Here is a 26,285-nt window from a genome sequence, read left to right as displayed (position 1 = left end):
TGAAAATGATGTCAGAACTTACATTTGTATGGTGTTTCCTCCATTCTCCTTTTTAAGCTGCACTTCCATGGAGCGTGGTGGTTGAGTGTGCTCTGGTGTACACTCGCTGTTGGAGGGTTTTATAGTCCACTCCCACTCCGTCCTAATCACTTTGGGACAGCCCTTAATGTGGCGAGCACTCCACGTGAACGCGCAAACGGAGGCGGAGTAGAGAGGCGGAGTGAGTAGGGAGCGGTTTGGGATTGGGGGTTAAAGCGCAGTCCACACCAAAAACTGAATCACAAACTCTCACTTTGCTATTTATTTTTCCATTTTGCGTTTTCATTTTAATTCTGTCAGACATGCAGCCTATTGCAAAGGAAAATAAATAAAAATGTTACCATGCTGCCGTGCTGCTCAGTTTATGACTGTGTAATTATAATTACACAGTCATAAACCTCAGATTAATATGGAGTATGGAGCACTGTATGAACACTATAGCTGAATGTGACATGAAGACAGTAGTGTAACTTACTTTCACTTTTTTATGCAAATAAGCTGAGTGTCCTCACTGAGTGAGGTGCCGCCCACTTGCTCCTCAGGTTTTTAATTTCAGTGCAGAGAAGAAACAGGTGCATATGCAGTGAAGATTTCAGCACCAGGGTGGGTCATATTAATACATACACTGTTTCATATTTACTTAACTCACGTATTGTATTGTAATATATCTTAAATAAGTAATTGTTGTTCTTTTTACAGTTTCTAAAGTAAATAGTATGTCTACTTTTATTCACAATGATTTCCAGTAGCTCACTTCAGGTTACAATGTTGCTATATTATTATATGTATTATTATATTTATTATATGTATGTATGTATGTATGTATGTATGTATATATATTGAAATACACTTTTACTTTCACTGGAGAGTTTAAGTTTACTCAAAACCTGGATTCAATATTGTGTACTACTAATGAACCATGCCGAAGTTAGATGTGTTAAAGGTAAAACCGTTGATACAACAGAAGAGAACACTCACTTGTTTATTTCATAGTAATACATTTAGAGTTTCTAAATTATATAAGCTTTACTTCTCAGAAAAAAATAGATTCCAGTTTAATCAACATTAAATAGCAGAGCTGCCTGTGGCTGATGGAACGACTCCAGCAGAGATTGCAGGACCGGTCTTTACGGTTTCAAATAATGTGGGTGCGGCACTATGATAGACTGGTAACATCTATCCACCTTATTCTGCACCCACCCACTTTCTAGAGGCCCTTTCTACCGAATGTATACTAGAATATCTGTTCAATTTATATTAAATGGTTTATGGTTATATCATATTTAAAGAAAATGCAGTCTGAAGTAGGTACTGCTGTGGATACTAATAATAAAGTAGCTAGCTATGCTAACCTAACCTTCCAACAGGCTATTTAACCTTATTTACAGCTATTTACAGCATACCTCAGGCTTTCTGCACCATTTTAAAAGTCAAATGTAATGCTTATTAAGACCTTTGTAAGACCTCAATAAATATAATATATAATTTAAGACCCAACAATGTAGTCATAATATACTTTATAAATATATTTTTTTCAATGTTGGTCCATTGTGATGCAGAACAGAGACAACATAGCATATGTTGGCCATATCTTAAAAAGTAGTGCTTGATAACATGAAACTCACAAAAACAAACTTGTAAAGCTTGCAGATTTAGCAGGTAGGGTGGGTAACTTTATTATGTTAGCATGTTAGCTAGCTCAGCGCTAATGTTAGCTAGCTCTCCACTAACCTTTTTTCTCTCCCTGGTAATGTAGCTAGCTAACTCACTGCTAACATTAGTATGTTAGCTAACTCATGCTAACATTTGGATGTAAGCTAGCTTGCCGCTAAAGATAGTATATAAGTTAGCTCACCGCTAATGTTAGCTAGCACTCCACTATCCTTAATTCTCTTCCCGGTAACATAGCTAGCTAACTCACACTAATGTTTGTTTGTTAGCTAGCTAGCTCTCCGCTAGCCTTTGTTCTCTCCCTGATAATATTTAGTTAATATTTAGTAACTATGTACTTTCTCACTGACATTACACTCAGCATCTGAAAATTTAATACTTACAGCTATTTTACAGTAAATTTAAGACAATTTAAGACCTTTTAATCTTGTACGTAACCAGCTTCCACACACAACACAAAAAGATAGGAGAGCTGTGTGGAGCTTGCTAGCTTACCTAGCTAACTTATATCTACTGACTTCCAGAGAAGAGGAGCTGCAACTGTGGTTGAAGGAGCTAAATTTAACACATACACATAAATGTTCAAATGTCTGCTCTTACCATTCTGTGGAGGGAAACTGTGGTGTGTGTGACTTGCTTTACTGGAGCTTCAGAACCGAGAACTTGGGTTAGGATGTTTTGGTGTTGTTTATTATCTATAAAATAGTAAGAGCAGATGTATGGGTGTTTGGTTAAATGTGTTAAATTTAGTTACAGACACAGCTCCATGAAACTTACAAATGTGGATTTTGGCAACAGCACTGTGTGCCAACCTTGAGAGTTATTTGTACAATATAGCTTAGCTAGCTAGTGAAAAACAGAACCATTTTAGTATTTTTTTAATTTAATTTAATATTTATTAAATGTAATACTAGCTAATTTACCAGCTCCTCTTCTGTGAAAGGTGGTGGATATAAGTTAAATGGAACTCCTCAAGACACTGATATGTTTGTGTTGTGTTTTAAACACTGCTGTTCAAGCAAAATTCTCCTCTTATTCTCACGAATTAACTAACTAACTGAGGATATTATATTACTTATTCTGTACATATATTAACGTGGATGTAACCTATATCAATGGTCTGTTGCTCTGGACATTGTAAATCAAAGTAAACAAACGTGGCTGCCCCCTAATCATCAGAATATGGTGTTATTACTCTTAGTAATACTCTTAGTAAAAAAAATCTGAATTAAAAATCAAATTATTTTAACATTTAGGAAAACATTGGTTCAAAAGTAAAAATTACTTCCAGTTAACATAAATCATATTAATGTATCACAGTATTCTCAATAACACATCTTTATTTTCCAACAGGAGAAGCCTATCATTGTTCAGTAAAATCTGAATCTGTTTAATCCAGATTATCAACACTGCAGAGTAAACAAATCAAATCAGACTTCATGGCCTCCAGAGAAATCATGGGTACGTGAGTACAATTCTCTAACCAAATACAACTTGTTTTCTTTCACTGACCTTTAAAAACCCATCTGAGGAATTCACTGACTGGCATCACACCAGAACTTCAGTCAAACTGGTTGGTCAGGTACATTGAAAGATGGCACAGTATATCTGTTTCATCACATTCTCTAGAACTGATCATCCCCTCAGGTTGAAGTGCTCACAAATAAACAGCATATCTTGAGGTGCAGTTATAAAATGGATCTGTGTAATTTAATAACTTTTATTTTTCTGTGGAACATGTTTAAAATATGTGATGTGCAGTGAAGACATTCCCAAAATATTATTTACAGAAGAATATTGTTTTATACAATATATAAATCAAGCTGCACGGTACACAGTTAACAGCTCACATGTAGATCACTAAAATAAGGCCCTGGGTGTGTTTAGAAAAGTTTGATCAAACTAAAATTAAAATGCACACTTTGCTGGGGTAGAGCTAAACAGGTTTAATTTGCTTACCCTGCAGCCTTCAAGTAAATGGTATGTTTTTACTTCAGTGACAAACTTTTCAGATTTATACTATTTGAAACCAGCTACCAGCTAAACTGAATGTAGTGTATGTAATGTAATGTAAATTACAGGTAACTTTACTTTAATAAGCACATTACAATTACACTCAAATGTAGCTTGTAATACCTTCTGAATCTTAGCCTACTTAGAACTGAGAATAGGTGTTGCAGTATATTTTAACTGCAAGTTACAGATGCAATCAAATAATTTGGCCCCCATTTCAAATTAGATTTGTAAGCAAAGTTTTCAAACATTTAAACAAGACCAGTTTAGATATATAAATATAACTAATATAACAAGTGGTTTCTCTGAATTCAACACAAAATGACACTTTTAATAAATAATGGTACTCTCAGGTTTTTTACCTGTTCATGAGGAGTGTCTTAAATACTCAGCAGATCAGTCTTTTACTGTTTTGAGTGGCTGTAAATGTAATGTTCAGCCAGACACCAGCTTTTGATAATAGCCCATTCCTGGGCATTGACCTCTATTATATTCCAATATTCTTGTGTTTATTGCTGCAACTGCATTCTTCACGACCCATCAAATGTTTTCTTTGAAGTCATGTGACTGTGAAGACTGGATCATTGTCCTGTTGGAAGGTTTACTGAGGCTCAAATTTCAGTTTCCACACAGAAAGCAACATGTATTTTTAGAGGAGTTCCTCATACTTACATTATTTCATTCACTCCGTCCGTCATACTACTGGTTCATATAGACCCATAAAGGCTCAGTTTTGTTTCATTTCAGTTTGGGAATTAATGTGACAAAAATGAATTGTAACTTTCTGGCCCTACATATCAGCGGATGTCTGGAAGTGGAAAAATAAAACAATTGGGAAAAGGACATCTCACTTATAGTGGTGACTTGTGATGCTATGGAACTGCTTTGGTTCCTCTACCACCAAAGCTTGGTTTCAGAAAAAAGTCCTGTAATATTCTGGAGTGGCCTTCACAGTCGCCTGAGAATCGCCTATAGAATCTTTGTTGGCTTTTGAAGAAGGTGCCTGCATGCAAACTCAAGAATATTGAGTAAATGCTCTAATAAATACTAAGGGGTTTAATAATTTTTAAAATGGTATTTTGTGTTTGAATTTGAAGAAACAAAAATTTTAATTTTAGTTGTGTTGAGCTATTTAAATATTTTTTGTATGATTGATTTATTGTCCTTTACCTGAGCGTTGCAACCCACAATGGTCCTGACATAGTGCTTGGGGGGAGTGATGCTAATTAAAGGCCAATTTATGCATCAAATCTACGCTGTAGCCTTTAAACAAAACAGCCTTTAATCAAAACAGAAGAAAAACAGCAATATGGGTACAACAGATTACGTTGGTGATTCTATATCTACTGTATCTGTAGATCAACCCTTGCTTATGTACAAAAATAAAAGTAATCAGAGGGTGCCAGCAAAGGAGAGTAGGATTCTTGCAGAGAGGACCTACATTTGCAATGAACTGTTAAATTATTTCAATTGTAACGTTCTTGTGGTATTTTCTCTTTAGTGTCTGAACTGAGAATAATTCTCATGGGGGACAACAGCTCAGAGATCAGCAGAGTGGGGAACTTCATCCTGGGCAGAGAAGCGTTTAAAACAGAAACTCTGCCTTCAGTAAAGCAGCTCAGTGAGAGAGCTGCAGGAATGGTGGAGGGAAGATACATCACCCTCATCAACGCACCTCACCAACTTAATCCTAAAGACACACTGGATCAGATCACAGAGCAGATTAGAGAGTGTCTGTATCTCTGTGCTCCTGGACCTCACATGTTTCTACTGGTACTGTCCAGAACATTAAAGAAAGAGGATCAGGATAGAATCAAAAACAGCCTGACCTCATACAGTCCCTGGTTTATGAAGTACACTATTGTTTTAACTCCAGATGAAGATGTTAATTACCGTGCTGCTGCTCAAGCCCAGAAGGGAAGTAATCCATCCTTGCATCTCATCATCGGAAAATCTGAGAGAGATTGTAAAGTGCAGGTGCTGAGTCTTTTGGAGAAGATCGAGCAGGTGGTGAAATCTAACAGTGGAGGATATCTGACCTATGACACTAATGAACTGCTTAAAAAAGTTAAAAAGAAGCTGCCGATCAAACGGGAAGATCTTCCATCGAAAACCGTAAAACGTGGTAGGTTGACCAACTTTTAATAAATCTGTGGTACTTGACAAATTATGGGCCCTATTCTAATCCCTGCGCAAGGCGTGTCACAATACATATTGCCACCTTATACCCTCATTCCTTGAGTCTGCATTGATTAAATAGTGATGGAGCTTACAAATACAGTGGGGCATAAAAGTATTTAGTCAAGTTCTTCTACTTAAAAAGGTGAGAGATTTAATGATGTAATGATAAACATGTTGAATGCATCTTCTTGCAGTGAGAATGGTTCTGCTGGGGAAGAACAGCTCAGAGATCAGCAGAATGGGGAACTTCATCCTGGGAAGAGACGCGTTTGATACTGAGGCTCCGCCCCCTTCAGTAGAGCAGCACAGTGAGAGAGCTGGAGGAATGGTGGAGGGAAAATACATCACTCTCATCAACACACCTCACCTGTTCGATCCTCAGCTCCCCCTGAACACAATACACAGCAGAGTGAGAGAGTACCTGGCTCTGTGTTCTCCTGGACCTCATGTTTTTGTACTGGTGCTACAGTCTGATGGATGCACATCGAGGGACAGGGAACAGATCAGAATCATTCTCAACAGTTTCTCTGATACAGCGTTAAAACACACCACAGTGATAACACAGAAACAAGGCACTGGCACGGATCCGCACGAGCTGAATAAGCTCATACAAGAGATTAAGAAATGCGGAGGCCAGCATTTTCAGTTAGACACAGGCGGTAATCCCTCTGATCTGGTAAAGGCAGTGGAAAAATTGGTGCAAAAGAATAAGAAGGGTTATGTAAAGGACAGTGCAATGGAAGAGTCATCTTATGAGAAAGACCAGAAGAAGCAGACTGGAGGGGTGGTGCACCTGACACCAAGCATAGCCCCTAAGACCAAAGCACGTAAGTGACCACCTTTAAAACTTTAGATTACAGTGAGGTGATTTTGTTCAGAGGTTCTCAAAATGCTCCTGAGGGTCACCAGATGAACCACATTTTATCATCCGTATGTATTGAGATTTCGAGATTTGGTTACCGAAAAAAATATATGAACCATCTGTGTCCCTGAGGATCAGGCTCAGGATGTACCCAGTTCTTCATTACTGTAATTATCTGAATAAAATCACAGATCATCATTTCTTATTCAGGGTCTGAGAGGCTGAATCTGGTCCTGTGTGGGAGTAACAGAGTGCTGAAGTTCTCCATATCAGATCTGATACTGGGTCAGAGAGAGCTTAGATCAGAGTCCAGATCAGTGTGTGTGAAAAGGGAAGCAGAAGTATGTGGACGTCTGATCACCCTGGTGGAGCTTCCAGCTCTCTACAACTCTCAGCTCTCAGAGGAGGAAGTGATGCAGGAGACTTTCTGCTGTGTCTCTCTCTGTGATCCTGGAGTTCATGCTTTTCTCCTCGTCCTCCCTGAGGGACGTCTCACTGTCGAAGATAAAGGAGAACTGGAGAAGATCCAGAACATATTTGGATCAAAATTCAATGATCACACTGTAGTGCTGATCACTCAGCATCCTCAAAACAAACCGCTGGATGGGGCTGTCACGACTGTGATAAAAGACTTTGGAGAACGGCGGCTGATCTTTAACTACAGTTCACAGGTTCTAGAGCTGATTGAGCATGTTGAAGAGCTTCTTTCAGAGAACAGAGAAAGCTACTACACCACGAAGATGTATTATAGTGCACAATTCAACAGCCACCTGAAATACTGGAGAGAAGTTGATGGGCTGAAAAGAACAAATTCTATGCTCAAAAATAAAGGTGAGAAAAAAAAGTATTTGTTTTCTTTCTTAAAATGTCAACTTTCATTTGTTGAAAACCGCTCAGCCTTAAAGGAGTAATCCATTGTGGAATGGACTTGGCGTGTAGTGAAAGATTTCATTCACCCCCAGGATTCCAAAATACAGTGTTTTTAACTGATACTCCCAACAGGCTTACAATGCTAATAATGCAAATAAATTGCTATTTTGGAAATGCATGAATTCCAGCTATTGCTTAAAATATTTCCAAAATATACATATACTATATCTTTTCTATATCTTGTCTATATCTTGACTATTTGATTATGCTCATTAGTTGAGAACTGCCTGAAGGCACTGTTTATATAAGCAGTGTTTATATACATTTCAGGGCCCTCGGAATTCTACCAATGAAGTGTGGAGTTATTTTGAGCTTGTTAATGGTGTAAAAATTGCCATTTCTTTGCATGGCCAACACTAAGCCCCTATCTCTAGAATCAGCTAAAAGTAATGTATCACTACACCCCATGTTCATTTCACATTTTTTTCAAGTTTTCTCTACAGATTGCAGTAAAATACAGCAATTCTTATGTTTACCTGTTATTTTTAAATAATAAATAATTGATCCAATTAAACAGATTTTCCAAGAACTATAAGAATCATCCTGCTGGGAAGGACTGCAGCTGGAAAGAGCGCGACAGGAAACACCATATTAGGTCGAGAAAATCTGTTCAAGGAGGGAGTATTTGGAAAAACAGTGACCAATGTTTGCCAGAAAGAAACAGGTGAAATCAACGGTAGACAGATTACTGTAGTTGACACCCCGGGACTGTTTGATCCAGGCGTTGTAACAGATAACGCTAGGAAAGAAATCACTAATTCCATCACTATGGTGACACCAGGTCCACATGTGTTCCTGCTGGTAGTGCCGATTGAACGATACAACCGAGACACCAATAAAACCACAAAGAAGATCCTCAACACACTTGGTGAGGACTCTAGAACATACACCATGGTGCTGTTCACCAAAGGAGACTTTCTTAGAGATGACTCCATTGAACAGTTCATGGAAAACTCTGGACAAGACACTAAAGACCTCATCCAAAGATGTGAAGGCAGGTACCACGTCTTCAACAACAGAAACCATGGCGACCGAACCCAGGTCACTGCTCTACTGGAGAAGATTGACTCCATGGTGGCAGCAAATGAAGGGAGCTGCTTCACTAAGGAGATGTTCCAGAAGGTGATGAAAGAAAAGCAGGAAGAAGAACAGGATGAAGATATGAAGATAATGATGGAGAATGTTGAAAAACAGAAACAACAGCAGCAGTTATGGTACCAAAGTCAGAGTGTAAAGCGCAATCAGCAGCAAGAGGATCCTCATAAGATCAAACATGAGGTAATTTTATCATATTCCAATAAAAGTGTGGGACATTTTTCTATGTGGGCACACAGTATCAATCAAAGGTTTGGACACATCTCGTCTTATTTAATGTGTTTTCTTTCTTTTTATGATTTTTTACATTGTAAATTTAATATTGAAGACTATATTAAAGCTATACAGAAACACATGCTAAACAAAAAGTGTTATACAAAACCGAATAAGTTTTAAACATTAGATTCAATAGTACCATATTTATCTTTGAGGACAGATCTGTATACTCTTGTTATTTTAATCTCAGTGATTTTATGAAGTAGAGTCACCTAGAATAGTTTTCTTGAAGGAGTTGCAGGACAAAAGTTGCTGCCTATTCTTCACACTGTAAAGCTCCAGCTCATCCCAATTCATCATTTCAGTTTATCAGGTTTAGATCAGGGGACACTTTTTTTTTTAACCTATTTACTACACAATTCCATATGTGTACCATAATTCTGTTGATGTATTTAATATTAATCTACAGTGTAGAAAATGAATTCAATAAAGAAAAACTTTGATTGAGAAGACATTACATATGAATAATTTTTCAGATCCTTAGTTTAAAACCTAGGAAACTCAGTTATGATTCATAAACCCAGTGTCCTTTTACTTGACTTATAAACTTATAATGTGGTTATAAGGTGTGGATGTGCAGTGCATCTAATTACAAAAATAAGAAATAGCCCAAACGCACAGTGAAAAAACTTACATTTTTTAACTTACAGTTAAAAATTGTATCATTACTTCTAACTTTCTCAAATAGTTGTTTAATATTTCAGACAAAATTACTTAATAATGACACCTAATATAAAAACCTCAGATAAAGTTAAAATAAAACAGCTGTTCAACTTTTTTCTTTCTTTTCACACAGTTCTATTGTAATCACATTCATTTTTATTAACGGCTCCTTTTGTGTAGGCTGTAGAATTCATTGCAGAAACTCATTGCAGAGGTGTTTGGGACAGTTTTTTGTACATAAATGGAACAAAACAGTAAAACAAATGATTTAATAAAATGTTTCTTTTTCTTCATGCAAGAAAATAAACCTATGTATATGCCAAACAGGATGAAGAAATGGAGATCATGATGGAGAATGTTGAAAAGCAGAAATATCAGCAGTGGTTATGGTACCAGAGACATATAATAAAGCGTGATGTTCAGCAAGGTGATTATGAGAAGATCAACAGAAAGAATGCTGCTTCAGGAGGAACAGCAAATAATCCACATAAGGTAATAAATAATATAAAAAATAGATTATTATTTAATAATTAATATTATACAATATGGCTTTTTTTACATATCAATGGTTTGTTTAAGCATTTAAGTCGAAATGATACCATGATATTAGAATTCTATACACAGTGGTATGAAAAAGTTTGGCCACCCTGATCATTTTCATAATTCATGAAGAAAAATCTCAGATAAGCAGAGTCAAAGGATGGTGAGAACATAACACAGACCAGCAGTGTTGTGCCAGTTCACAGCATTTCTGAACTAGTTCAAGTTCAGTTCGAACAGGCTCAAAGTGAACAGTTCACGTTTAAAGTTCACAATTTTAATTCTGAACTAGTTCAAAGTTCAGTTAATTTTACTTTTTTCGTGAGATATTCAAATAAATACTTTTTTTTCAGACTACAAGCTAGAAATCACTATATGTTCTTTAAAACTGCTCATTGTAGACATTTGCTCATGACACTGCAATTGTGGGTTTCTTACCAGGTAATTAAACTTGCAGCAGTACAGACAAGGTAGACCAGTTCTATACTTAGTGCAATGAAATCTACCAGCATTTAATTAAAAAAAAGAATATATAATATGAAATATGTATTTTGCAGCGCTTTCTCTCACTCACGTCATTGGTCTGTCACTCTCTCTCTCTCTCTCTTGCTTGCTCCTCCAGCCCTCCGCGCTACTACGTGGTGTTGCTATTGCGTGCACACAATGTCAAAACCATTTCTGTCTGGTGATACATGATGTAAGCGGCACCAGCGAGAATACAGGAGGGAGGAACTTTCTCTCGTTTCTCATGTCACTCAGTTTTCAATGGAAAACAAATTCCAACGTTCATTTACAGTGATGTCTGCCGTTCATGACACATAATGTGAACAAATTCACGTTCAAGTTCTTTATTTAAAAAATGTGTTGCTTTCAGTTCAACGTTCACGAAAATATGAGCGTGTTCAATGAACGCATTCTTTTGAACTTGTTCACGCACAACACTGCAGACCAGCTACAAAGACCTACAACATCATCTTGCTGCACACTTTGCTCAAGGAGAGGCTGTATGGGAGAGTAATGCAGAAGAAGCCTTTTCTGTGCACCCGCCACAAACCAAATCGCTTGAGGTGTGCTAAAGCACATTTGGAGAATCCAGCCTAATTTTGGAAAAGGTGCTGTGGACTGGAACTAAAATTAAGTTAACAGAGTATTTCAAGATAAATACTTGCTACCCACAGTAAAATTTGGTGGCGGTTCCATCATGCTTTGGGGCTGTGTGGTCTTCTTGCTTTCTTTCTTTTGGCTGTTTCTCTGATCAATGCTCTCCTTGCTCAATCTGTCAGTTTGGGTGAACAGCCATGTCTTGATAGGTTTGCAGTTGTAGCAAACCATTTTTGGATGATTAGTTAAACAGTGCTCCTTGAGATGTTTAAAGCTTTGGATACGTTTTTTTAACCCTAACCCTGCTTTAAACTTCTCCACAACTTTGTCTCCATGAATCTATTTGAATCTACCTAGGCCATCACAGAACAGCTGGATTTATACTGAGATTTTTATTTTATAAAAAAATTGAAAACAATGTACCATTTTCATTTCACTTCACAATTACGTGCTACTTTGTGTTGGTTTATCACTTAGAATCTCAATAAAATACATTTAGGTTTGTTGTTGTAAGGTGACAAAATGTGAAAAAGTTCAAGGGGTATAAATACTTTTGAAAACCACTGTATTAAGAAAAATCATGAAAATTATCAGGGGTGCCCAAATTTTTCATACCACTGTACATTCAAACAGGCCTATTATGATCAATTATCATCCTAGTGTCTTGATTTTTGTGGGTTACTTTGGAATAGCTATGTCATTTTTACAATATTGTTCTTTTCTTTAACAGCATGACACGTAATGGAAATAATCTTAGATAATGAGGTCCCCTGACACATTTCTATAGTTAACTGCATTAGTTTAAAAAAGAATAGCTCAATTTGTGCTTGTTGAGTTAAATATAACACATACAAATTAAACAGATTCTCAGCTTCAACCTACCTCACAGTACCTAATTTCAATGTGTTTAATGGTTGTATAATAACCTATTTTAACTTTATTAATCAGCTCAATTATGTGATTCAGTGTGAATAAATATGAATGATTGATCTCTGCAGTCGTGTTAAACTGTGTAAAGTGACTGAGTGTGTTTGGTTTTTTGCAGGTTTGAGGAAAATTCTCAGGATTCTTCTGCTTGTGCCGAAGAACACTGCAGAAATCAGTTTTGTGTGTGTGTGTGTGTGTGTGTGTGTGTGTGTGTGGTCTCTAAATCATTGACCTTCTAATGACTGTCATAAATGTTTTAACACTGTTTTTATACATTCTGCAATTCAGTTCCGAACAGAGAATTTAACTTTGGGATTAAAAAGTAAATCTGAATAGGTCTGGGGACATATATATTACCCACATGATCTTCCAGAGAAACTTTTATTATACAAAGGCATACATCAGATATTAGCCAGATAAACGTAATTATCATAATCATGAAATGTTGTATCTTTGTTGTGTCTTTGTTTAAGGCTACTGGGAAAAGTGCATGTTTTTATTTTAAAGCAACGTTGTTGAAATGAGCTATTTCTTGCTTAATAGCCCAGACAGGTTGAGAGTGTAATTACTGCAGTTGAAAACCAATCCTGCATTGAGCTCCTTTTGTCTCAAAGCACACATTAATTTTATTTAGAGGAAAACAAAAGCTGCTTCTGAAGTGAAAGAAGCATGTGGACTGAGACAACCAAGTAATATTACAAGATATAACACAGCCTTTTCCTGTTTCCTCCATCAAAGTTCCTTAGTGCAGTTAGCAGCACACTGAGCCCAGAGTGGCAGAGATGCTATTCACCTTCTCTGTGAAGCATCAACATGATTCTGATGCTACGTGACATTCTGAAGTTTTCTGTGTGGCTGTGATTTTGGAAGTGATTTCGATGAGCAGTCACCTTCTAAATCCAGACCAGTTCAAAACTAAAATGCTTCTTATGTTCAACTTAGTCTAGAAAATCACATCAGTATGTAAACTGGCATGGCTGCAAGGTGAATTCCTAGAGCAGTTTGCAGGTGCAATGTACTGTAGATTCACTAAGATGTGCATAGGAAAAAGAGTTGATCTCTTCATAATATTTCTGGTGCGTTGATTTAAGAGAATGCATATAGAGCTTTGAAAATCAGCCACTTTCTCATGTTACTGTAGAAAGATGTGAAAACTCTCAACATGTGTTCAGTAACAGAAACGATTAGATGATTTATAAGAAAAGATTGACTCCATGCATGTTTATCAATAATGATAAATAACAGCAACCATTAAAAACCTCTCCCAAGTTTATAATATCATTACTTTCTCACTACTTTAGTATCTGTGTAAAAATAATTAAATATGGTAGCGCTTGTGGCTTTATAAACCTTTTCCAATATTCAAATAAACCTGTAAACAATTAATCATTCATTGAAAACTCATTTAGCATTTAGCTCACAGTTTCATTACAAAGACAATTCAATCACAAGCTGTATACTCTGCAAAATAAACAAGCTATATAAGTGCAAATTATCTTATATAAATAAAAAAGACAAAGCTGTATTCAAACATCTGTATGTATGTGGTTTAATGATTGATCTATGCTCTGTGTTTGGAGTGAATGGGGAGATATTTTAACAGCTGCAAAGAGTATAAACTTTATTCAGATAAGAAAGTTCTAATAAGAGCAAAAAGCTGTGAAACCTGTTCCAGAAACAGCAAATGATTAAACACATTATTCTGAATACTGTTTTTTTTTTTTTTTTTTTTTTTTTGACCTGATTCTTGCAGGTTCTTAAAAAGTGTCTTAAGTTAAAATCAGAGTAAGCCTTAAATTGTCTTAAATTTACTGTAAATTTTCTCTAGGTATTACATTTTCAGACTGTGCGTTTAATGCCGTTGGAAAAACACATACTACATAAGCGGTGAGCTAGCCAACATGTTAACATACTAACAGTAGCGGCAAGCTAGCTAACGTTATTGGGAGAGAACTAAGGTTAGCAGAGAGCTAGCTAACGCTAGCAGCGAGCTAGCTAACACTAACTTTACTGGTGAGCTAGCTACATTACTGGGGAGAGAACTAATGTTAGCAGAGAGCTAGCTAATGTTATCGGCAAACTAGCTAACACACTAAATTATTGGTGAACTAGCTACATTACTGGGGAGAGAACAAAGGTTAGCTGAGAGCTAGCTAACATGTTAACTGTAGTGGCGAGCTAGCTACATACTAACTTTAGCGGAGAGCTAGCTAACATGTTAACGTACTAACGTTAGTGGCGGGCTAGCTAACATTACTGGGAAGAGAACTAATGTTAGCAGATAGTTAATAGCTAATAATACTGGAGAGCTAGCTAACTCTAGCAGCAAGCTAGCTTGAACAATTCCTCTTTTTTCCATATGTGCAGGAAGCTACACATATGCTCAATCTGAACAACATGCTTTTACTTCGTTGTGTTCTTTCATTATTCTTTATGTTTCCTACATTGCAGTACAGTGTGTTGTTTAATGTAATGCAACTACATTATGTAATTTAATGCTCTATTCTTCATCACAATGGAACAAAATTGAAGAATAAAAAAGAGAAAACAATTGGGAAATGTTACATTTTGATTTTTAATACAACAAATTTTCTACAATATAAATTATGACAACATTTTTGGGTCTTAAATTATATTCATTGAGGCTGATAAAGATCTTTAAAAAGCATTACATTTGACTTTTAAAATGGTGCAAGAACCTTGTATAATCTTCAGTAACGTGGAGTTTGATGATTGTGAGTAATCCACAGTTTGCTTTTGTTGCTTTTATCGTTTTGAAACGAACTCATTCAGAGTGGGGGTTTCATATAAGCTTGTTCAGAGTGGAGGTTCGGTGCTTTGTTGTAAACTAACTAATTTATTATTTTTTTTTACTGAAAAAATGTTATTGATTAGAACAGTCAATTGATTAGAATCAGGCGTCACCATCACTACAGCATAGATATAGCCATTTTATTTCATATTATATTTATGTTCAAACCCTCCAATGAATGAACCCAAACAAGTCTAATGATTTATACCAAATGATGATAATTTAACAATTTTTATAATGCAGAAGTACCTTTTTATAATGCAGAAATGTGAATTTCTTGTTAGATCTCAAATACTTAAACATGATTGTTTACAATTACGGTCAGTGCTGTAATTATTAGCGTTAAAGAAATTCAATTAAAATACTAAGTAAATGCTTATATTTAGCAAAATCTCCTGCAATAAATGACCTTGTTGGTTGGCTGGTGTCTGCTGCCACCAAGTGGACAGTTTAAAACTTCACATGTTGGAACATCTTTATTAAACTTTAAAAACAGAACACAAATAATTCTATTTATTTCAAAATTATCTTAATAATTTAAAGGGAAATTAAGAAATCAGAGTCAGAATAGTGTTTAATGGTGGTAAGGCAAGCAGAACATCTGAATTCCTAAAAGTTTCTCACAGACAGTTCTTACAGCAAATGGTGGTTAATACACAGCCTGATGCCTGACTTGCTGATGTAGCAAGTTCTGACAAGACCGTGGCTTTGTGGTTAGCACCTTTTACCTTTGGTTCAAGTCCCTATCTGGGTGGAGCCTCCATGTTCTCCCTGTGTCCACATATGTGGTTTCTTTTAAACTGCATCAGTGGGAGTAGGTTGGTGTGTTGAACACAAACCATCCTTGGGCTCCTTATGTTATTGTTAAACATACACAAAAACTGTAGTAAACTAGAAGTAGACGTGTACAGTTCACTACATAACATTTCTCCTGATTTTTACATTATTTTACAGTTTGGATGAATTGTACAGCACTGTACCATATTCACACTGCGCCCATGCTGAAATGAAAGTGAGGCTGGGGGGTCCGCTCCTAAACCAAAAACTCCAAGGCAGTGAGGGAGCTGACAGAATATCCACCAGTTCAAATGTCAGCGCCTGTGTGGACAACTAAAGCAGTCGGAAAATGGACTAAAAATAATTGGCCATTTTTTATTTCCTGGGCTGTTTTACTAAAAGGCTACAGCAACTGGATCGAGGGTTATGTGCAGGATGTTGGCTGTATAAAAAACTCATGTGTTGGCTAGCCTGCTAACTAGTTAGTTACTAACTAACTTGGTTACTGTAAAAAATAGATATATCTTGTAGTTTGTCTAACTACAGTCCTGGCAAATAACGTGGGTACAGCATCCTTCTTGAGCTTTCACATTCCACCCTTTTATTAAAATGTTCTGAACTTTTGTCTTTTGTCTCCACATTAATCTGTAATACAAAACTGAACATAAAATTAATGTTAACACAACGCATGCAAATGTACACATATGTAAGACCAGGCTACCCACCATATTAACTAGCTAGCGAGCTAAACAGGCCACTAAAGAGCTATGGCTTGATTAAGGGTTCCTTCCATTCGTTTTGACGTTAAAACAAGAAAATAACCAGTTTAAGGTAAATTAAGCTCATAACCGGGTTTATCTAGTTTGCTGTCTCTGCTAACGTTCATCTGGTTGGAAATGCTGGCTGGGTATTATTAATATGACTATCCTTAGCTAGATAGCTAGCACAGTAACATCTTAGATGGAAATGGTGATCTCTACTGATTTTCTAAATTATAAAAATGTCTTTCTTTTTAAAGAAGTGCATTTGGGAATGCAGCAGTGAAGTGGCATTGCCAGTACCCAGGTACACAAAACTACTTCTGTACCTCACAGCTTTGTTTTGTTAGACAATGGTGATGTAGGTGAATAAAGCATATCTCACTTATAATTTATTTTTTACATAATTACATACCTAATAAAAATACGATATTTTTTATTTGACTGGATCTTCTCTTTGAAGTTGTTTAGTTTTTTTTTTATTAAACTGTGTAGAATCAACTCCATTAATTCACATAATTTGTACCAACTGTGTTCTATTATGTTTGTTTACCCTTTACCTGTAAATGAGATGTGGGTGGATTTAAAGGGAACATCTGAAAAAAGCGACTGACAGGAGGTCTCTTTAAATCCAGAGAAAAAGTTACTGCAAAAATTAATTGCAAACGTGTTTATTTTATTTTATTTTTTTGTTTGTTTGTTTGTTTTTTGAGGAGGGGTTAAAGCATGGATTTGGAATTTGGCCTGTGTTAGTGTTAGATTTAGCTCTGTAGTTCCACTTCTCTTCAGCAGGGTGCACTAACACACATTGTAACAGCAAAGCAACACTATGCTTTAGGCTTCTTAATTAGGATAAATACTGAATTGAATACATAATGATGCCATGATAGCATGCCAGATGTGTCTTTAAGTCTATAATCATAATTTTGCTAGTATTGACCCATGCCCTTGACTGGGTAGAGAAGAATAAAAGAGGGGGAGGGAACTCAGAGTATTTGGGGTGGAGGTCGGGGCAGCTTCGCTGTAAAGCGTGAAGCTGAAGCCCCCCCTCTCACACGAAGAGAAACATGAGGAAAATAATAAAATTAAAGGAGGAGGAAGATGGGGAGAAGGTGGGTGCGAGGTTGTTCAACGAGCAGGTAGAGAGGAAGTGACGTTTTTAAATAGGGAAGGAAGTGGGAGGAGTGAGGGCGTGGATCAACTCCCAAAACTTAGTTATGGATACATAACACCACTTTGGAGCTTGTCAATATATCACATTTTTTTCAAGTGTTTTTTTTTTTTTTAAACAATAAGAACACCTTAAGAATTTTTTTTTTTTCATTTACTTACATTTGTCTTTTTCCACAAGAGATTGATTATATACAGTAACTGCCAACAAATAAACTAATAAAAACAATGTATAGGCACTATGATACCCTAGAGAATTTTTGTTTTGCTTATTTAGAAAATATGAACAATGTAAAGTCAAACATGTAGATTATAATACATATTTACATGCTCTTCTCTCTCATGCCTTCAGAGAAAAACACACTGAGCTTTCGTGCCTTTCTTTTTACCCTTGCCGCGATTCACCGCTTCTGAGATTTCCTCTTCCAACAGAGGCATTAAATCACTGATCAGCTCGGCCTGTGCTCGAGCCTCCATCTCGTACTGGATCTTAAGTTCATTTAGTCTTTTCTCAAAACGGTTCTTCATCTCCTCGTGCTCTTTATTTTCTCTCTCTTTCCTCATCCTTTCTTCCTCTTCTATTCTTCTCAGCTCTTCCTGACACTCTCGTTCCAGCTCCAGCCTCTCCATCTTTTTCCACTCTTCCTCACCTCCTTCCTCCTCACACACTTTTCTCTCCCTTCTTTCTTCCTTATGCTTTTTATCCTCACTTTCTTTTTTCATCCTGTCTTCCTCTTCTCTCCTCCTCAACTCTTCCTGTCTTTCTCGCTCCAGCCTCTCCAGCATTTTCCTCTCCTCTTCACTTCCTTCTTCCTCACATACTGTTCTCTCCTTTCTTTCTTGCTTACGCTTTTTATCTTCGCTTTCTTTTTTCATCCTGTCTTCCTCTTCTCTCCTCCTCAGCTCTTCCTGTCTCTCTCGCTCCAGCTCCAGCCTATCCAGCATTTTCCTCTCCTCTTCACTTCTTTTCTCCTCACACACTTTCTGCTCCTGTCCTTTATCCTTGCGCTCTTTTGTTGTTTGTACTGAAATGTCCTTGTTCTCTCTCTTAATCTGCTCTCGCTCCATCTTTTTCCTTCGTTCGGTCTCAGACTGCTGGTCCTGTTTGTCTTGGTTTATGATTCCTTCAAACATTTTTATCATTTTCTTTGTGCTTTGTTTAGGATGTTCCTCAGCAGCAGCCGGTCTCAGGTTTGTTCCCGTTAGTTCTTTCTCTCTCTCTATTTCCAGTTCCTTCTGTTTTCTGTCCTCCCTTTTCTCTGTTACAGCTGTGAACAGCTTCATGCGCTTCTCAATCTCCTTTTTCACATGACGTTGCTTCACCTCCGCTTGCTCTCTTTCTCTCTTATTGTGCAGTGTGTTCCTCTCTACTTCTTTCATGTAATCCTTCCTCAGAGACTTTATACTGTTTTGGATCTCCATCTTTTTCCCTCTCAGTATGTCCTCTGTTTTCTGCTGTATGGTCCTCTCTGCTAACTTTAGCATATCATTGGTGAAGTAATTGTTCCTGTTAAACTGGATCATTTCCTCGATCTTTCTGAGAAGCTCGCTCACTTGGCTAGAGTGGTTTACTTTGTTATTAAACATGTGAACTCGTCCGCCGCAGTCCTTGATCAGTTTGTTCACGTCGTCATGGCCGCATCTCTCGACGTATTCCTCAATCGTCTCACCTGCCAGCTCATCTCCTCGAGTGAACAGAACTACACTGTACTTTACAGCCTCGGGTCCAAAGATGTCCTTAATTAGGTCTACAGTGTCCATCTCCTCCTTTGTAAATCTTCCAATGCTTAACACAATGATGAAAGCGTGGGGTCCGGGTGCAGATAGGGAGATGCACTTAGCGATTTCCTCTGTCACTTTTTCAGTAGTGAATCTGGTGTCAAAGAGTCCTGGTGTGTCGACAACAGCAACAGACTTTCCCAGGACTTTACCGAACTCTTTCTGGCACTTTGAGGTCACACCTCTCATGCTAGCCCTGGAATCGAATTGACTCAAACCTAAAATCGAATTTCCTGTTGCACTCTTCCCATTCCCAGTTTTCCCAATCAGGACTATTCTCAGACACTCTGCGTCAAAAGGATCAGCAGGCTTGTTTCTGGTTGCCATAGTCACTAACTCATCCAGTAGAGTTGGAACTGGTTTGAGGTTTGCATTTTCCATTTTCTCCAAGACTTTGTATCTGCCTTCACACATACTGAGAAGTTGTATGGTTTCGGAATCTAACCATGCAGCTACCTCTCCTCTATCAGCGTTCAACTCGGTTGTAAAAAGGACAATGCTGTTCTCCTTAATCCTTGAGCCAAAGATTTTCTGGATCTTCTCCAGCTCTCTCTTATCTTCATCAGTAAGAGGCCCAGCAGGAACGACAAAGAGAAAAGCATGAACTCCAGGATCATAGAGAGAGACACTGCGGAGAGTCTCCCGCATCACTTCCTCCTCTGAGAGCTTAGAGCTGTAGAGAGCTGGAAGCTCCACCAGGGAGATCAGACGTCCACATACTTCTGCCTCCCTCCTCACACACACTGAGCTGGATTGCTCAACATTGGGTTTAGAGGTATTTCTGTCCAACAAGAGGTCTAATAAGGATGCCTTTACTTCTTGGTTCCTCCCACACACCACCAGGTTCAGCTGTGGTTTCAGGGTCTTAGAAGAGAAGGCCGATGCTTCACACTCTAAATCTAAAATAAACAAGCAAAAATGTGAAATAATCATAATGACACAAAGTGATAAGCTTTCTGTATACAAGTCCGAGTCAGCTATTTATTACAAATCTGAAGGCTCTGGTGTACGAATAAGTGCAAGGCATGGCTCAGGGGAGCCAATGTGGATTGTGTCTCAAGTTTCCCAAGTCTTAAGTTAGACGTGAGTCCAATTGTCAAGTCTTTAGGTCTATCTCATGTCTACATTTCTGGTGTCTGGGTCAAGGGCCAAGTCTATGGCATGCAAGTCTAAGTGATCAAAGCCAGCACAATTTATGTTCTAAGTTATTGGTATGCAATTCTAAATGAGGTATCTAAAATAGTCCCAAGTCTCTTTTGTGTGAATCCATGTCTAGAATACAAATCTGAGTAAAGTCCCAAGTTTTTGGCAGACCAATCCAAGTCAGGTCTCTATGGTACAAATCAAGTCCCTGGTGTGTGAATCTAAGTTGTATCTTTAAAATGTAAATTTAAGTCTCAAGTCTATGCTGTGCAAATTCAAGTCATGTCTCTAGAGTACAATTTAATTCCTAAGTCCTCGGTGAGCAATTCTGAGTACAATCATCTCTACAGTACTAGTCTGGGGCATGTCTGTATTGCTCACTACTGGGTCAAGTCCTAATTCAAGTACAAGTCTAGGTAAGGTCCTGAGTCCTTTGTGTGCAAATCTGAGTGAAGTCAAATGCATGTTATATCTTTATAATCCACTTCTGGGTCATATTCTAAGTCTATGGTGTGCAAATCTTTGTCAAGTTTCTAGAGTATAGATCTGAGTCAAGTTCCTAGTCCCTGGTGTGTGAATTTAAGACACACCTGTCTATAGAGAGTACAAGTCTGGGTCAAGGGTCTGGGTCATCACTACTTACCACGATATATGTCTTCTTCCTCTAGTTTCTCCATATCTCCCCTCATCTGTATATGTTCAGACTTTCTGAACGGCCGTTCTGTTGTAGGAGAAGCTGCTTCATGTGTCTCCCAGATAATGTGACTCCCTCCATTTTTTTCAATCAACATTTGAATCACTTTCACAAGATCAGCACAACTACACCCCTTCTTAATCTCAAAGTGCACGCTGCTGCACTCATCAATGATCTTCTTCACAAGGTTCTCCTGGAATCGATCAATGCTGGAGTCTGACTGCAGCTTTTGTGTTGTTACCACCAGGGTGTGTTTTTGGGACTCCTCAGACAGAGAGTGGAGGATGTGATACAGCCTGTCCCGGTCTGTCTCTGTGAAGTCGTCCGGCTGTAGAACCAGAACTAGAACATGAGGTCCAGGAGAACCCAGAGTCATGCACTCTCTCACTCTCTGATTCAGCTCTTCCACAGATAGCTGAGGATGGAACAGGTGAGCTGTGTTGATGAGGGTGATGTTTCTTCCCTCAACTGTTTCTGAAGCTCTCTCACTGTGCTGCTCTACTGAAGGAGGAGGAGCTTCAGTATTAAAAGCATCTTTGCCCAGAATGAAGTTCCCCACTCTGCTGTTCAGGCCATTCTTTCCTAGCAAAACGATCCTCTGCTCCTCAGACACTGAAATATGAATGCGGCAAACATTATAGTTTAGATATTACCCTTTGAAAGACTCTACACTGATCTGCCACAACGTTAAAACCACCTGTCAATATCGCATAGATTCCCTACTGTCAAAAAACCCCAAAACATTTCTGACCTGATAAAGTAAGCACTCCACAATTTTGTTATGTCTTAATTGTCTCAATTGTTGTTTTTTCATTGAGCACTTATGTTAGGTAAAAGTACAACTCCACAAGACCTGCCTCATGTTCTGGAGTGGTCAAGTGGTCTTAAACAGGGGTTCTCAACATGAATGAAAATGAAAATTTAAATGAAGCAGTGCTGTAATACTGTGGTTACTTACCATTGGGGGGTGGAGTTATGCTTCGTCTTCTTTGGACCTTCGCAGAATCTGTAGGGAAAGTATAATATAGTATCAGTGTCTTTTTAAAGTAAAAATTGAAGTGTGGCATCCCCCAAGACTTTTAAAATAATAACTGATATAACTTAACACATTAAATGCATGTTACTTGCATGTTAAAAACCATGTCAGGAGTTAATTACTTGAATTTCTTGTTGTAAAGTTGTGAAGAGGTAGAGTTACAGGTATACAGTGAATAACTCTATTTGAGTAATGCTCTAATCCAGATTATGGCAAGAACTACTGAACTAAGTAAAGAAAAAATACTTTTGGGAAATAAATTTCAAGAGCTGTGAAAGTATCCTCAAATGCAAACGCAAAGATCATCAAAAATATAATGATAAAACAGGCTCTCATCAGGACCACCCCAGGAAAGGAAGAACAAGAGTTAACTCTGTTGCTCAGGATAATTTCATCAGAGCTACCAGCCTCAGAAACCACAAGTTAACAGCTCCCTGTATTTTGGTTTGTTTAACACTTTTAAGTTTACTAGATGATTCTTTTTGTGTTCCTTTAGAGTCTGAATGACTTCAGTATTCATTTACAATGTAGGTAAAATCTTAAAAAATAAAAGCATTGAGTGAGATGGTGTGTCCAAACTTTTGACTGGTACTTTTTGATTTGAGTCCCTGCATTAACTTCTATCTTCATAGATTAGATTATAAAACACTAAACTATGTTTTTAGGGTGTAATAGTGAATAAAAACATTATTTTTGGCAGTCTTGAATCGATATTTGTGGATCGATTGAGCGCGATGTTTCGGGGGAGGAGTCAACAAAGACGTTCTTTAACCTTGTTCCTTAATTTTCACTTTGCGAAGCTCTTTGGGAAACACTCGCAGAACTGGATCATTTTTTACTTACGTCATTCGTTAGTTCGTTAGTTATTCGATAAGATTGATCATTTTTTGGGAAACCCACCCCAGCTCATTAACAAGTGCTTTCAGTATAGCAGGGGTAAGTTAAATCAGAGAAATGTGCAGAGCAGGTTTATTAGGTGCACAATTTCATTATAATTGAAAAGTAAATCTTTAATTATTAATTTTACAAAGGTCATTCTATTCTATCTGTTTTTGTGTCCCTAGCCTTTACAAACATTCAAAAAACTTTGATAACAATAATAATGAAAACTCCCTGAGCCATCAGTTTAGCAATACTCATGTTATAATTAATTATATCATATTTCAAGCACCACAAATGTGCTTGTCACCACAGTGAGGTGTAAAGGGTGTGGTAAATATATTTGCTTTACATGCTTTTCTACTATTTTAACTGCAATAATCTACACATAACTATGAAATATTTAATACATATGCCATAAAAATATAATGCTAAATAAATATAACAAAAAGTATGAAGAAAGTTGTGCTCCCCAGGAGTCATGTTGCTGGTGTTAATGCATAGCATAAAATGTTTTCTTTTAAAATGAAAACCGCACTGAGTGCTTGACAAAAACTTGACATATGTTTTTGATTCTCTGAAGATCTGGAATTATGGAACCTGCAATTTTCTCATTTAGCTCATGATTTCATATAAGGCTGACGTGCAGTCACTTGTTTGACCTACTTTATTCTCAGGGAACTGTGTAAAAAAACTGGTGTTACTTTCAGTTAACATACTGTATATACATATATCGTCGCTGTCCAATTAAAAACACTTATCTCTAAAACAGCAACTTTACAGTAGGGCAGGGGTGTCCAAACTGCGGCCCGTTTCCTTTTTTGGAGCGGCCCGCGAGGTATTTTAGAAATAGAATGAAAGTTGGCCCGCTGTTAAGCAGGTTTTTATAATGTGAGATTCAAGATTTCAACGCTAGGTGTCAGAAACGGGGCAAAGAGTCGGAGAGGGTGTGCATTTCTAGTGCAGAAAAACGAGGCAAAAGAGTCTAAAAGCGGAGAGGGTGCGCATTTCTAGCGCAGAAAAACGGGGCAAAGAGTCTAAAAGTGGAGAGAGTGCTCATTTCTAGCGCAGAAAAACGGGCCAAAGTGTCTAAAAGCGGAGAGAGTGCTCATTTCTAGCGCAGAAAAACAGGCCAAAGAGTCTAAAAGTTGCCGTAATTAAGGAGTTTAATATTAAGAGACATCATGAAATTAAACATCAATTTGAAAATTATAGTTTACACAACACTGTCAAAGATAAAGTTAGTAAGTCAAGTGAAATGGTGTGTAAATGAAATAATCAGGAAAAAAGTATTATTTAAAGTGGTATATTTCATTATTTGTTTTATTACAGAGTCTGTGGCCCGTGACTTCAAATATATTTCTCCTTCTGGCCCCCAACAAAAAAAAAAGTTTGGACACCCCTACAGTAGGGAGAAAAAACCTTATAAACTTTCAGTGTAAGTCAATGTAAAAAGAGTTTATTTCAGGTCATTTTGAAGAGCTTCTATTGGACTGTTCATCAAGAAATTTTGGCACAGTGTAAGGGACAGTTTGTCTATTCAAATTATGTAGTAAACTAAAAATCGACAAAAATGGAGATACGTGTTTTTCATTGGACAGCAACGATATATGGAATAATAATAATTAATGTGGCACCCACTATCAGGCCTTTGCCAGTGTATAGAGGTTGTGAACTAAATTGGTGTGAAGTAGACTGTAGGCAGTGCTGTGTATCTGGTAAAAAAGACAATTTTCCAATAGCCAATAACAGTGCACAGTTTTTACTGCAATTGTGTCTGTCTTCTATCCAGTCTACAGTATTCTCTTCACTAATAACTTATACCACAGAAAGTCCTGCAGAGGAAACTCAGAATGAACTCTTATTGTGTATCACAGCCTTATGACAACAGAAGTGTTTAAACATTTCTAAAACTGAAGAGAATTAAGATTTACAGATGTTATTTGTAATTTAACACTAGTGATACTGCTTTAATGTTGTAATGATAGGTGTGGCTAACCATAGTTGGGGCAAAGATCACAAGAATTGTTTTTTTTTAGAAATGTCAGCAATTAATGTAATATTAAGGTTCATTACAGTTATACAATACTTCTTTTTTAATGAAATGATCTTAATATTTATATCCCTACTATGATTTGTTGTAGAAAACGACAGTCAATGACTGTCAATTCAACAAGACGTAAACTGTGTAGATATACATAATAAGCAAAAGCCAGAATCCACTATAGAATACTTACAGACATCGGACTCCATTTGATTGATGATTTCTATAGAAGGAATATCCAGAAAACATCCAGACTGTTAAACCGCTCGATCTTTCAGAGAACAGTATCCAGTGCTTGTCCTCAGTTTCTGCTCTAAGAACTTCCTTATTGGAATAAAGGTCATACTTTTACAGCTGTTCGAAGAGCACACCTGATCACACCCTTCACGCTACACACACACACACACACACACACACACACACCAAAGAGCACTTCCCTGATTTACATGCAGCATTGAGTCCACCAGTGGTTTATCCAGCTGCAGAAACTTGGGATTTAAGTTTTTTAGATCCCAATTAAACCCAACCCCATTCCAACCTCAACTGCATCCAAACACCATCCCAAATAATAACACCCCCATCCCCAAATCCATTTTAACATCAACTCTATCTGAAACTCAACTCCATTCTACTGTATATCCCAAACCTATAACCAAAATACACCCTAACCTCAACCCAAACTCCATCCCAAACTCAACACCACCTTAACATCCATTCTAACCTCAGCCCTAACATCCATCCCAACCTCAGCACCACCCTAACAACCATCCCAACCTCAGCCCTAACATCCATCCCGACCTCAACACCACCCTTACAACCATCCTAACCTCAGTCCTAACATCCATCCTAACCTCAGCCCTAACATCCATCCTAACCCCGCCCTAACATCCATCCC

The 26,285-nt window shown here is 37.5% G+C and overlaps 2 protein-coding genes across 2 annotated transcripts; one reads left to right on the top strand and one right to left on the bottom strand.

Moving 5' to 3' along the window:
- Nucleotides 1–3,069: 3,069 nt before the first annotated feature.
- LOC111188771 (GTPase IMAP family member 8-like) lies at nt 3,070–12,422 on the top strand. Its single transcript, XM_049475692.1, has 7 exons — nt 3,070–3,171; nt 5,225–5,848; nt 6,099–6,731; nt 6,977–7,597; nt 8,214–8,974; nt 10,058–10,222; nt 12,417–12,422. Exons 1-7 carry the CDS (start codon nt 3,150–3,152, stop codon nt 12,420–12,422), a joined length of 2,832 nt encoding a protein of 943 aa, XP_049331649.1. The 5' UTR covers nt 3,070–3,149.
- A 5,481-nt stretch (nt 12,423–17,903) lies between these two features.
- Nucleotides 17,904–25,677, bottom strand: LOC103045320 (GTPase IMAP family member 8). The gene is made up of 4 exons (XM_049475792.1): nt 25,584–25,677; nt 22,390–22,437; nt 21,381–22,043; nt 17,904–20,493 (listed from the first exon to the last, which is right to left on the bottom strand). Exons 1-4 carry the CDS (start codon nt 25,597–25,599, stop codon nt 18,164–18,166), a joined length of 3,057 nt encoding a protein of 1,018 aa, XP_049331749.1. The 5' UTR covers nt 25,600–25,677; the 3' UTR covers nt 17,904–18,163.
- Nucleotides 25,678–26,285: the final 608 nt, after the last annotated feature.

The sequence above is a fragment of the Astyanax mexicanus genome, chromosome 3 (assembly GCF_023375975.1).
Source record: "Astyanax mexicanus isolate ESR-SI-001 chromosome 3, AstMex3_surface, whole genome shotgun sequence".
NCBI lineage: Eukaryota > Metazoa > Chordata > Actinopteri > Characiformes > Acestrorhamphidae > Astyanax > Astyanax mexicanus.
This window is presented reverse-complemented; position numbering and strand designations above follow the sequence as displayed.